Source organism: Emydura macquarii, unplaced genomic scaffold, assembly GCF_026122565.2.
Source record: "Emydura macquarii macquarii isolate MOO-44397 ecotype Brisbane River unplaced genomic scaffold, CSIRO-AGI_Emac_v2 contig_2897, whole genome shotgun sequence".
NCBI lineage: Eukaryota > Metazoa > Chordata > Testudines > Chelidae > Emydura > Emydura macquarii.
This window is the reverse complement of record NW_027133034.1, coordinates 48,183,268-48,196,334: the sequence shown is the minus strand read 5'-3', so window position 1 is coordinate 48,196,334 and position 13,067 is coordinate 48,183,268. Positions and strand designations below refer to the sequence as shown.

Genomic DNA, 13,067 nt, shown 5'->3' with positions numbered 1-13,067 from the left:
CGGGGCTGCGACAGGAGGGGTCAGGCCTTCCCTGGAGTTCGCCAGCTGCCCCTCGGGGATACCGGCTACCCTCGGGTGCCCTTCTCCGCACCGACAGCGGGGCCTGAGCGGGCTCCGTCATCGTAGGCCGGGCCGGAGTGGGCGAGGCGGCTCTGGGAGCGGGTGTCCTGGCTGCGGCCGGTGAGTGTCAGCCGAGCCGGGCTGCGGAGCCGTGACTTGGCACCGAGTGTGACCTACCGAGCCGCTGCGCTGGAGAGGCCGGGCGCAGCCCCTTGTCCCGCATCCCTGCTAGTTGGGGGTCATTATTGAGGGAGTTTTCTATGAGGCTCATCGCTAAAGCGGAATCTCCCAGGACCCCGAGAGGCAGGGCGGGGACCTGAGTGGCGGGGGGGGGGGGGGGGGGGCAAAGGGACTTGCCCAAAGAGTCTGTGGAATCTAACCCTGACGCTTAGTCTAGCGCTTTAACTTCACAACCAGCTGCCTTTCGGCTGGCCTTGGTGATATAACAGGCCAATGTTTGTAACTGCAGCCAGCGTTGTCATTACAGAGACAATTTTATAAATTGCTAAATCAAGGAGAAATCTAATGTAAAAAGATACTGTATTTAGAATCATAGAAGATTAGGGTTGGAAGGGACCTCAGGAGGTCATCTAGTCCAATCCCCTGCTCAAAACAGGACCAGCCCCAACTAAACCATCTAGGCCAGGGCTGTGTCATGCTGCACCTTAAAAACCTCAAAGGATGGAGATTCCACCACCTCCCTCGGTAACCCTTCACTACCGTCCTAGTGAAAATTTGACCATCTCCCTAGGTAGTGCTTCACCACCTTCCTAGTGAAAAAGCTTTTCCTAATATCCAACCTAGACCTCCCCCTCTGCAACATGAGACCATTGCTCCTTGTTCTGTCATCTACTAACACTGAAAACAGTCTAGCTCCATCCTCCCTGAAACCCCCTTTCAGGTAGTTAAAGGCTGCTATCAAATCTTCCCTCATTCTTCTCTTCTGCAGACTAAACAAGGCTAGTTCATTGAGTCTCTCCTCATAAGTCATGCTCCAGCCCCTAATCATTTTTGTTGTCCTCTGCTGGACTCTTTCCAGTTTGTCCACATCCTTTCTGTAGTGGGGGGGGCCCAAAACTGGACACACTATTCCAAATGTGGCCTCACCAGTGCCGAATAGAGGGGAGTAATCACATCCCTCAATCTGCTTTCAGTGCTCCTACTAATGCAGCACAATATGCCATTAGCCTTCTTGGCAATAAGGGCACACTGTTGACTCATATCCAGCTTCTTGTCCACTGTAACCCCCAAGTCCTTTTCTGCCAACCTGCTGCCTATCCAGTTGGTCTCCAGTCTGTACCAGTGCATGGGATTCTTCCATCCATCAGATTTCTTTTGGCCCAATCCTCCAATTTGTCTAGGTCACTCTATCCTGTCCCTGTCCTCCACTGTAGCTACCACTCCTCCCAGTTTAGTGTCATCTGCAGACTTGCTGAGGGTGCAATCCACCCCATCCTCTAGATCATTAATGAAGATGTTGAACAAAACCGGCCCCAACACTGACCCCTGGGGCACTCCACTTGTTACCGGCTGCTAACTAGACATGGAGCCATTGATCACTACCCGTTGAGCCTAATGATCTAGCCAGCTTTCTATCCACCTTATGGTCCATTCATTCAACCCATACTTTAACTTGCTGATAAGAATACTGTGGAAGAACCTATAAAAACTTTGCTAAAGTCAAGGTATATCATATCCACTACTTTCTCCACATCCACAGAGTCAGTCATCTCATCATAGAGGGCAGTCAGGTTGGTCAGACATGACTTTCCCTTGGTGAATCCATGCTGACTGTTCCTGATCACCTTCTTTTCTTCCAAATGCCTCAAAATAAATTCCTTGAGGACCTGCTCCATGATTTTTCTGGGGACTGAGGTGAGGCTGAGCAGTCTGTAGTTCTCTGGAAACTACATGGAACTACATGGAAAGCTTTAGGCTGACTATTTGTTTTGTGGTAGTGCACAAGGGTGCCAGTCTGGATTAGGGCCCTTTTGTGGTGTTTGTAGTACAAACCTTTCTGTGAAGATATCTCAGTATGCCTGAAGCAGCATTGTGATCTGCATGGATGGACTGCTGTGCTTGCATGGATTGCAATGCATGATTAAGGCCTAAATAAAGATGACCTATATGGAGAGGAGGGGAAGTAACAGTAATGGGAAAATAAGGTTATGTAGATTTGCTGTGTGTTTAATTTCAAGTTTTAATTCAAACTTTTTTACATTTGTTATTCTGAAGATGTTGGACTTAGTAATGATACATGACAATATTTATATGGGAGACCACTATAGACACTAATTTAACCAAAACTTGTTTTTTTAAATCGAAAGGCCAAATGGTATTTTATACAATTGCACTAAACATGCTTAATAGCCCAGAAATAAGCAGTCACTACACCTAATACAGTAACAGTCTCAATAAGCATGTGATCAAAGTACTTACAGATAGGCCACATCTAGAGAAAACGGTCTTATACCGGCATGCATCAGTCTGACAAAGAACCTTCAGATTTATGGCTTGCTTTGCTCCACCTTCAGTTAACTTGTTAGCTTTAGCAAAAACTCAGTTTGAAGAAGTTTATTCTCGCTGCCTTTCTTACCTCATCTCCTCCTCCCTCCTTGCTAATCAGCAGAGCAGGAGAAAGTTCTTGTTCTTGTTTCCTTAAAGACAATTTTTCTTTGTCTTGTTACTGCAGCTCTTTATTTTATTAGTTACTTTTTGAATCCTTCCCACACTATAAGTAATAAGTAATACTACTTATTATTCTCACAGCCTTCTTTTACTTGCTGATTGGGGTCTTACTAGCACAAACCATAAAGCAAATATATTATTTTCTTAACCAAACTTAGGCCTTGTCTATACTAGAAAAATAAATCGACCTAACATAGCTCCTCACCAGGAGCACTTCCACTGATCTAAGAGGGACAGTGTGGGGAGCTGAGAGCCTGGTCCCCCCCCACAGGCTTCCGGTGGGCTACCCCCACCATCCGTTTCCCTGTCGAGAGCCAGCCCCAGGCTTCTTCCCTCCCCATTTCCTTCCAGGAGCCAGGGGAAGCTGCCTCTCCCCTCCTTCCAGTTCCTAGGGGGAAACTGTGCAGGGCTTCTCGCCTCCTGGGCGTGGGCGTTAGTTGCCTGGCTTCTCATCCTGCTCCCCCTGGGGAACTGGGCAGCCATGTCTATTTCATGGCTGAGCTGTGAAATAGACAAGGCTGCCCCAGCTCCCTGTGGCAAGTGGGTGGAGAAAAACCCAGGCTTCTTAGCTGCCTAGTCTTCTGAGAGCAGAGCGGAGACCAGCTGCTCAGGTCTCTGGGGAAGAAGAGGGAGGCTTTGCTGTCAATTTCACTAGTGAAATTGACAAGAGTGACAGCCCCACAGTGGATGTAAGGGAGGCAGCTTCTACATTGACACTATGTTGCCATAACTAAGCAGACATAAAACCACACTGAGAGGCTTAGGGCTTATTATGTTGGCATAGCAGGGGAGTTACATTGGTGGGAGGAGCATTTTAGTCTGTACACTTCCACTGTTTTGTCGACAAAAGCTGACTTTTGTCAACAAAACGCTCTGATGTAGACCAGCTCTTAAGCTAATGCTAATTCTTTTAATTTCATAATTGTCTCTACCGATTAGAAATAAAAATATAGTAAGATCAAAAACATATCTAGAGTGTGTGTAGTTACAGCATATCTTAAGCAGTTGGATGAGATAAAAAAAAATTGAGAGTTTGCACAGTTCATAAGCCCAGGTATTAGCCCTGAGAGTTCTTACAGTGCTACTAGCTGTAGTAATAACACTGTGGATGCCAGTAGAGAGTGGTAAAATTTGTATACCAGTTTGTCCAACCTAGAGGAGGAGGAGATAACTTAATTTTTTCCATTCTTCTTTCTGCCCCTACTTCTCCCCAGCAAACTGCAGAATTGAGGATGAGCAATTGTTGCTGTTTTGCTGTGGAGGATTCTGCCTTCCTCTAACCAATCTCCAGTTGCCATGTGAAGGAGGTAAAGTGGGTCACGTGACATGACTTCTTTTCATTTCTCTGGTTGAGTTCCCAAGTACACCTTAAGATCAGCAAAAGCCTGTGCCTTTGGGCCATGCTCCTTTTTAGAATTGTTTCGTTGCTGACTGATAGTCAGTCAGTCATGCAATAACTTGTCTTTTGCACGGGGAGCCTGAGTCACTGAATATTTCCTTGAGTCTGATTGCTGTGTAATGGATTTGATGCTGTTGAAAAGTTGAACTGGTATGCTGTTGCTGCCAAACCATATTTCGTCCTCAGAAATTAGAGGCATAATGTACAGCTTCTGGACCTTAGTCCTGAGGTCCAGGAGTTTCAGTGGCCATTTGGCCTGCATGTGGCCAGTGCTTTTAAATTAAATACTTTAATGATTACAAATTAAGTACTAGCAAATTTTTTTTATGAAACTTTACACTGTTTTGTAGATGTACATGTAAATCAATTTTAACATCTGTTGGCATTACTGTATGTTTCTAATAAAATATGGCCCAATCCAGTTCCCGTTTAGGCCATTGAGAGTTTTCCCATTGACTAGACTGCAAACAGTTCAGATACTTAATTTGGATCATGATCTTTTTGTACAATATTTGCTTATATTGACAGGGTACAGCTGTGGACAATAGAGCAATAATGTTGAGAGTTGCACGGAAATTTTCAGTGAATGTCCTGAAAGCATCAAGTTTCTGCAATGAGGTAAGCTTTTCTCAGATTTTTATTTGCCAGTGAGCAGTTGCTCAATATTTTCTTTTAAGCAAAATGGGATATTCTAGGCCAATCTGAATAAATATAAATATTTTAATGTCTGGAATGATGCTTAATATGCATTTTGTTTCAAATATCAAAATAGGTTTTTATTTAATAGTTTCTGGGGAAGCTCAGAAATAGGTAGAAGGGTTTTTGTATGTATATATGTACCTCAATAAAAGGTAGTTTCTGTAAATTTTTTAGTTTATACATGTAATTCCAGTGAGGTCCAGTATATCATTTTGCCTCACTCCTTGTATGTGTTTAAATACAGTTGTTACTGACAGTTTATATTGATTTCAGTATAGCTTTTGACTGTGACTTGCACTTTCATTAGGCTTTACAAATTCCATTGGATTTGGATTTGTTTTTGGTCTTTGACTCTAGTGAGTAATGCTGAGATGCCTGCAAGTGTCCAAAATACCATTATTCAGAATAGCTCACCATGAATGCATAATCAGATTATTCACACATCTGTTGCTGCAGAGATCATTAATAGTCTTTTTAGGAAAAGAACAGTGCAAGAAGTATTTCTTCAAAGTGTAACTACTTTTTTTTTCTTTAAAGTGTATGTATTGGAGGTGGACAAGAACGATGGTTGTAAAAAGACTCAAATCACAAGGTGGTCATCAAAGAAATTACAACTTTCCACCAGGTAATACTTTAAATTGTTTTTGTATGTTTTTGTATTTTTCTTAATTTATCTGTAGTAGAAAGAAAATAGAAGAAAGTGTTTTCTAAATTATACTTTCTTATAATCTTATAGTTTTACAACCTTTGTGGATAACATTTGGTATGTCAAGCATGAAAAGAGCAGAGTAGAGAAGAGGCTGAAAGACAGAGCCATGAGTCATTGCATAGCAGAGAGCATAAGAGGAAAATGTAAACCTGGTAGCAAAAATAAAAAAAGAAACTGTTTACGCATTTAAGAATCAAATGATGAGTGAAGTATTCTGGAGACCGAGCCTTTTAGCTTGTAATACTCAGTGAAGATAGAATGGCTGGTAATATCAAAATCTGCCTTGAGCATGTAGCATGTGAAGAGAGATGGGGATCCTGGTTAGAGAGAGAAAGGTTCTTAGCTCGTTGAAGGACAGTTTCATTATTGAATCTTTGTTAAAAGGGAACTGGTCAGAAAATTTCTGTGAAAACAAAAATTAATTTAAATTTGCTGTTAAATTGGAAGTTTATATCTAGTGAGGTCCTGCAATGATCTTTCCCGGGTCAAATGCTATTCAATATTTTCATTAAGGACTTGGGTAATAGATGGAGAGTATGCTTATAAAATTTGTGGATGTCAAGCATTTTGGATACAGGACTAGAATTCAAAATGACCTTGACAAATTGGTGTATTGGTCAGAAATCAACAGGATGAAATTCAACAAAGACAAGTGCAAGGTAGTACTCTCAGGAAGGAAAAATCAAATTTACAACTACAAAGTGGGGAATCACTGGCTAGTCACGAATACTGCTGGAAAGGATCTGGGGGTTATAGTGAATCACGGACTGAATATAAGACAACAGCGTGTTATAGTTGCAAAAGAAACAATACACTCTAGGATATATTAAAGGGGTGTCATATGTAAGACAAAGTAGATAACTGTCTTGCTCTGCTCGGCATTGGTGAGGCCTCAGCTGGTGTACTGTGATGTGGACAGATTAGAGAGAGCCACAGGAATGATAAAAGGTTTAAAAGGTATGAGTAAAGGTTAAAAATACTGGCTTTGTTTAGTCGTGAGAAAAGAAGACTGAGAGAGAATCTTGTAACAGTTTTCAAAAATGTTAACGACTGTTATAAAGAGGATGGTAATCAATTGTTCTCCATGTCCACTGAAGTTATGACAAGACATAATGGGTTTAATCTGCAGCAAGGGAGATTTAGGTTAGATATTAGGAAAATCTTTCTTACTATAAGGATAGTTAAGCACTGAAAGGCTTCCAAGGGAGGTTGTGGAATCCCCGTCACTGGAGGTTTTTAAGAACAGGTTGGACAAACCTGTTTGGGATGATTTATGTTTACTTGGTCCTGCCTCTCAGTGCAGGGTGCTGAATTAGATGATGTCTCAAGATCCCTTTCAGCTCTACATTTCTATGATTCTGTGAATAATGGATGGGTTTTTTTTTTCCTGAGTAGTTTAGTTAAGTCAGACTGAAAGCAATTGGGGAAGTTGTTTTGGGAGGGGTTTGGAAAGAAGACCACTTTTTCCAGAACCTTATTGATAAAAATGGAGAGGGGAGGCAACAACTGATGTTGGAAACAAGATGAGGATGATGACTTTAATGCACCGTATGCTGTCAGAGATTTTAATTCACAAAAGATTTAATGTCATGTATCTGAGAAAAGAGAAACAATTTATTCTTCTTTGTACGTATGTAACACAAATAGTATTAAGTATCTGATAACAGAGGCTTTATGATTGCCTACAGCACTGTCTTTAATACAAGTTGCCCATGATAGAGGTAGGTATGTGTGTTTGCACCTGCACGGTGTATGGATGAGTGATCTGGTGTGTTGTACGACAACTGATTTGATCCACAAATTACTAAGATTACAATTGAAGAAACAAAGCTCCAATAGACTAAATTGTTGATACATTTGCCTTGTGACTTAAGTTCAGAATGGTGATTTCCCTCACCCCACATTATTTGTCATGAAATCCTTTCCATGCTTTTGACTGGACACCATGACTTTAACAAACGAGATCTCAAAGATATGAATGATGAATATTTATCTTACAAACTGGGGAGTAAAAAGGCAATGTGTGTTCCGTAGAAATTTTTCTCTCTCTCTGAGAGTTTCCAGCAGATTAGCTCACTTTCTATAAGGGTCGCTCCTTCCCTGGGGTGAGAAGGTAACCTAAAACAAATTATCTGTTCCCAAAGTCAATAGGTAGATTCTATCTAATTTTCTTAGATAAACAGGACAGTCTATAGATGGTGAAGAAGCCAAAAACTGTGATTTAAATAATCGATTTTTACTGTGTTTTGTGTTTGTAATTTTTAGTTATTTTTCTAAACAAAAATTGATTTTTATTGTCTGGTATCCATTAAAACATGTTGATTTGCAGCCAAATATAGCCTTTATGCTAAATTTGGTGCTTCTTTTTGCTAGCTAGGAGGATGAAATAGATCTATACACATTTATTTAAGAAATTATACAGCTTAATTTGTATTCAGATTCTTAAGCTTAAATTTTTTTATGTTAGAAAATGGTGAATGATACATTTCTTATTTACTAGATGATTACATTTTTACTTGTCATTTTTCACATTTTATTTGGATGGAAATAGGAATTCAATTAAAAATGCACACAAATTTTTTTTTTTTTTTTTTTAAACAAATAAAAATAGTGTAAATGTTCTGGATACATAAACATTTATCAAAAAGTTTATCAAAACATGTTTTGCATTTACAACTAATTGATTTTATTAAACAAAGGAAATATCTATAGTTAATTAATTGAACTGTTTGTGGTCCCCATATCCTTCCAGATTTTAGGGCTAGTAGATTTCATCCTCTCATATCCAGTTTTTATTCATAGATTGAAAAAGCAAGAAAGCTTGTTTTCCTCTTCAAACTCCCAGTTGGCTTCTTAACTTTGAATGAACTAATAATTGACTTGAATTAGTTGAATAAACTGAAGTGAATAAAATATTCTCTCTGCATCTGCAGAAGAAGCTATTGTTGTTAAAAGCTCGTTTAGTACTTCAACAAACTCTGGTTCAAGGTGCCAAGCCAGGGACTTCCACTAGTTCAGAGGTTTGACTTTTTTTAAAACTTGGCGGCAAACATATACTGCTTATGTATTTTTTGTATATAATTTATATGATTTTACTAGATTATAATAAATTTAGGTCTTACTATAAATTGTCAGTTTCACAAAGAAGCTTAAATAGGTTTATTATAAAAAAATCTATATTTAATTTAAATTACAAAAAGCCAGTTCAAATATCTGATGTAAAAAATGTAAATTGGTTTCTATACTCCATGGGTGAAGAGAAGTTAATCTAAAAATTGGTTAATCCTGTTTGGTGTACCACAGATAAATAAAAACAATTTAAAGCAGCTCTTGTCTAGTCCTGTGAAATTCAATAACTGGAGGAGTGCTTTAGTTTTGTTACTTAAGGAAGCCATTTGAAGACTTGTTGCTTTAAACTTTAGCTTGTCTCTGAATTCACAAACTTTCTCAAAGTGGTTTGAGAGAGGCAAATTCTTTAAAGTAAAAATCTTATACTAAAATTAACTTCCTTTCCCTCCCCTCCCCCTTTTTTTTACCTCAGTCACTTTATGTCCCTTTTCCAAAAATACATTGCTTCAGGTTTTACAGGAAAAACTGCTGTTGCAGTTTAAGTAACAATAACATTTCAGTATCTTATTAATCAATTTGAATTACAAAATTAACGTAAACCATGGCACTATTTATTTAACACTTGTTTTTGCCACTGAAGCTTGAGATTTAGTGGCAGCAATGTCTAGCTGAGGATGCTGTGCAGTGAGCTTCTGTTTTTCTTCTTGGTGATCTATTTATTTCCTTTAGCTTATTTTCCACTGTTATTCTTAAATTAGATCTGTTTGAAAAGCTTCTGTCTACTCTTTTTCTTTGACCATGTCTATGCTACGGGTATTATACCAGCATAGCTACAATGTTGTAGTATAGATGCAGCCTACAGCAACAGAAGGGATTTTTCTGTCACTGTAGGTAATCCACCTTCTTGAGTGATGGTTGCTATGTCGACAAAAGCATTCTTCCGTTGACCTAGCTGCATCTACACCAGGGTTAGGTCAGCATAGCTGTGGTGCTCAGGGTATTGATTTTTCAGATCTCTGAACACTATAGCTATGTTAAGTTTTTAAGTATATACCAGGCCTTGGTCTCTTCAAAGTGAAGAACACTCCTTTTAGAGGTTTGGTTGGATACAGGGAACAGAGTTTTGTCATGGGTTGTGGTTGTGTGTATAGTCTGTTATATAATTTTCTTACATGCAATTATTTTGTAAAAATTAAAAGGGTTCATTCATACACTGAGAATTTAAGTTTTGACCATTGTTTTTTTTCTGCAATAGAAGATGTCAAATCTTTGCGTTCAATCATTACCCCTCCTATATCTAAGTAAGTACTGCCTGTTTAATTTCTGTATGTAAGCAATAGATATTATGATGGTTTGTGTGGCAAAAGAACCATAGAACACTGTAGTGACCACTGCTTAAATCTGTTCATATGTTAAATTGCAGTTGAAAACTATTCTTTTTGTTCTTTTAATGGGGAATTGGGGATCTATACTAGGAATAAATGTAAGGAGGCAGGAACTAAGGAAGCAGGTGGAGGGGGTCTCAGACTGGGAGAACTGAAGTCTTTCAATTGACTTCAATGAGCCCTGGATTTGAACCCTCAGTGAAAAGATCAATGTATATATTGATTGACTTCCAATCTGTTCTGATCTTGGTAGCATTGGTTGCCAGTGAGAACCCTGTGGCATTCAGTCTAGCTCTCTGTTCTCTCTGATTCCATTGCTTGATATCTGAATATAAACTGTAGTACAAACGTGTTCTTTAAAATTTAATCTTTTTAGTATTGTGCCCATCTGTTTTGAAAATGGTGGTTAATGGTGATGTGGAAGAAAGCCCAGGGCTATAGTTCTACCATATTTTAACATCAAAATATTACAAGTATACAAACTACAGTTATGCACAAACTATATCATTTGTGCAATCATTTGGGAGGGGAGGTACCTCTAACTTTTGATCATGAAGTAATTTAATTGATCAGAATGACGATTGTTTTTCTATGCAGCAATGTTACATTACATTAAGTGCCTTTGCTTGTTGTATACAGGATCCGTAACATTGGCATCATGGCTCATATTGATGCAGGGAAAACTACAACCACAGAGAGAATGTTATACTATTCTGGATACACAAGAGCACTGGGAGGTTAGAATTGCTGTTTTTATTTTAGTGGCTCTGAGAAATGTAGCAAAAATTAATATTCTGTAAGACCACTCTAATTTTATATGTTGTATAAAATATAATCGGTCATTTCTATGTTACACTGAAATGCAATGAAAGTACATTGCATATTCCATTATACAGAACAATGTATAACATATTTTTTGGTATGGTCTCTGGCATTCTAGGACATGTCAGTGTCAATATTTAGACTACATGTATACACATTTTAGGCCAGTAAGAATCTTGACAGGTCCTCAGTCCGCAGTAAGGAGCTTGCACCGGTCTTGTAGCCCCATGGCAATGCGCTCCGCATGGGTCTGTAGGCAGCAGCTCCCTTCTGTAGCCAGCGGGAGGGGAGTGGTGGGCCACTTGGAAGACCAGGCAGGCCACTTTTGGCTCCCGGGCCACAAGTTGAGAACCACTGGCATAGGCAGTGTTTGGTGGAAAAAGTGGGTAGCAGGAGTGCTGCTGTGCTCTGGTGATCTCCATATGCTGGAACCTGTTGGGGGCTATCTGCCAACACAACTTAGAGTAGCTCGGAGACTGTTTTAAAGTTACATGGGAGTTGGGGGAGCCACAAACCAGCTCATATCAATCCACAGGTCTGAGGGAGTGAACAAAAAGGTGGCATAAGTGCATCTTTGCCTCCCTTTTCTCCCTTCCCCCTCCTCCCAGTGGCTGCATTCAGTAGAATTCTCCCATGAGTGGGGAGCCAGGATTCAGCCATGAGTGGGGAGGTGGGTTTTATTAGATTTTTTTTTTCCAGAGCATTTGTTTTTTTAAAAGGAGAAGTTTAGTTATCAGCTGGCATTACCAATAGCCTTATCAGTCTATTCCTTGGATCAGAAGCAGTTTTCATGGCTTGGAAGAATACAAAGTAGATAAGGTCTAGGAGAAATCATCATCATCTTTACTTTGGTCCAAGGCAGATTATTCAAAATGTAAAGTTATGTGACCAAACTGAAATAGTTATATGTTCGTACCGATTAGATGTTGATGATGGAGACACAGTAACGGATTTCATGGTACAAGAGCGAGAACGTGGCATTACCATTCAATCTGCTGCTGTTACTTTTGATTGGAAAGGCTATCGAATCAACCTGATTGACACACCAGGTACAGTATTTTGAATATGTTCTGTCGGGCTTTCTCCTATTGGTGGTGGGGAGGAATGGCTGGGCTCAGGTAGCTTAGAAAGTGAATCTTGGTTTTAAAGTTTTGTGCAATCTCAGAGGTTTCAGTTGGTTGGATGTTGGATCCAACTGTTGCTGAGGTTTTTTAGAGAACAGGTTAAAGAATATTTAAACAAGTTAGATGTATTCAAAACAGAGCCTGACAAAATTCACTCTAGGATACCTAAGGAATTGGCTGAAACCATTTTGGAACCATTAGCGATTATCTTCGAGAACTCACGGAAGGACAGGTAAGATCCCATAGGACTGGCGAAGGGCCAGCATATAGTACCTACCTTTTCAAAAGGGGCACAAAGACAACCTGGGAAATTATAGATCAATCAGCCTAACTTTGATACCTGGAAAAATACGGAGCAAATTATTAAACAGTCAATTTGTAAGCACTTAGAGGATAATGGACTAATAAGTAGTAGTCAACATGGATTTGTCAAAACAAATCATGCCAAACCAACCTAATTTCCATATTTGACGGGGTTACTGACTTAGTGGATGGGGGGAAGCAGTAGTTGTGGTTATATCTTGATTTTTAGTAAGCTTTTGGCACAGTCCCACATGGCAGTCTCATAAGCAAACTAGGAAAATGTGGTTTACATGAAATCATTATAAGGAGAGGTATATAAACTGATTGAAAGACCATACTCGAGTAGTTATCAGTAGGTTTGCTATCAAACTGTGAGGATGTATCTAGTGGGTCCTGCACTAATTAGTTGTGGGTCCGGTACTATTCAAGAGGGGTTACAAGCACATTAGAGGACGGGATTAGAATTCAAAACAACTTTGACAAGCTGAAAAACAAATCTGAAATCAGAAGATGAAATTCAATTCAGATAAGTGCTACACTGAAAAAGGAAAAATTCAAATGTACAACTACAAAATGAGGAATAACTGGAAGGCAAGTAGTACTGCTGAAAAGGATTTGTGTGTCATAGTGGATCACTAATTGAATATAAGCCAACATGTGACACAGTTGCAAAAAAGGCTAATATTCTGAGGTGAATTAATAGGAATGTCCTATGTGAGATGGGAGGTAATTGTCCTGTTCTACTTGGCACAGGTGAAGCCTCAGCTGGAATACTGTGTCCAGTTCTGGTTGTCACACTTTAAAAAAGA

General features: G+C 39.5%; 1 protein-coding gene across 3 annotated transcripts in view; it reads left to right on the top strand.

Moving 5' to 3' along the window:
- Positions 1-5: 5 nt before the first annotated feature.
- Positions 6-13,067, top strand: part of GFM2 (GTP dependent ribosome recycling factor mitochondrial 2) — a 30,498-nt gene continuing 17,436 nt past the window's right edge. The window contains exons 1-7 of one of the 3 annotated variants that reach the window (XM_067569108.1): positions 6-180; positions 3,963-4,055; positions 4,676-4,765; positions 5,384-5,471; positions 9,883-9,925; positions 10,649-10,746; positions 11,755-11,880. In XM_067569108.1, the coding sequence (XP_067425209.1) occupies positions 4,703-4,765; positions 5,384-5,471; positions 9,883-9,925; positions 10,649-10,746; positions 11,755-11,880 (418 nt within the window). In that variant the 5' untranslated portion in view covers positions 6-180; positions 3,963-4,055; positions 4,676-4,702. Of the gene's footprint in view, positions 181-3,724; positions 4,056-4,675; positions 4,766-5,383; positions 5,472-9,879; positions 9,926-10,648; positions 10,747-11,754; positions 11,881-13,067 lie in introns of those variants that run through there. The other 2 variants (XM_067569106.1, XM_067569107.1) reach the window with 2 other exon arrangements.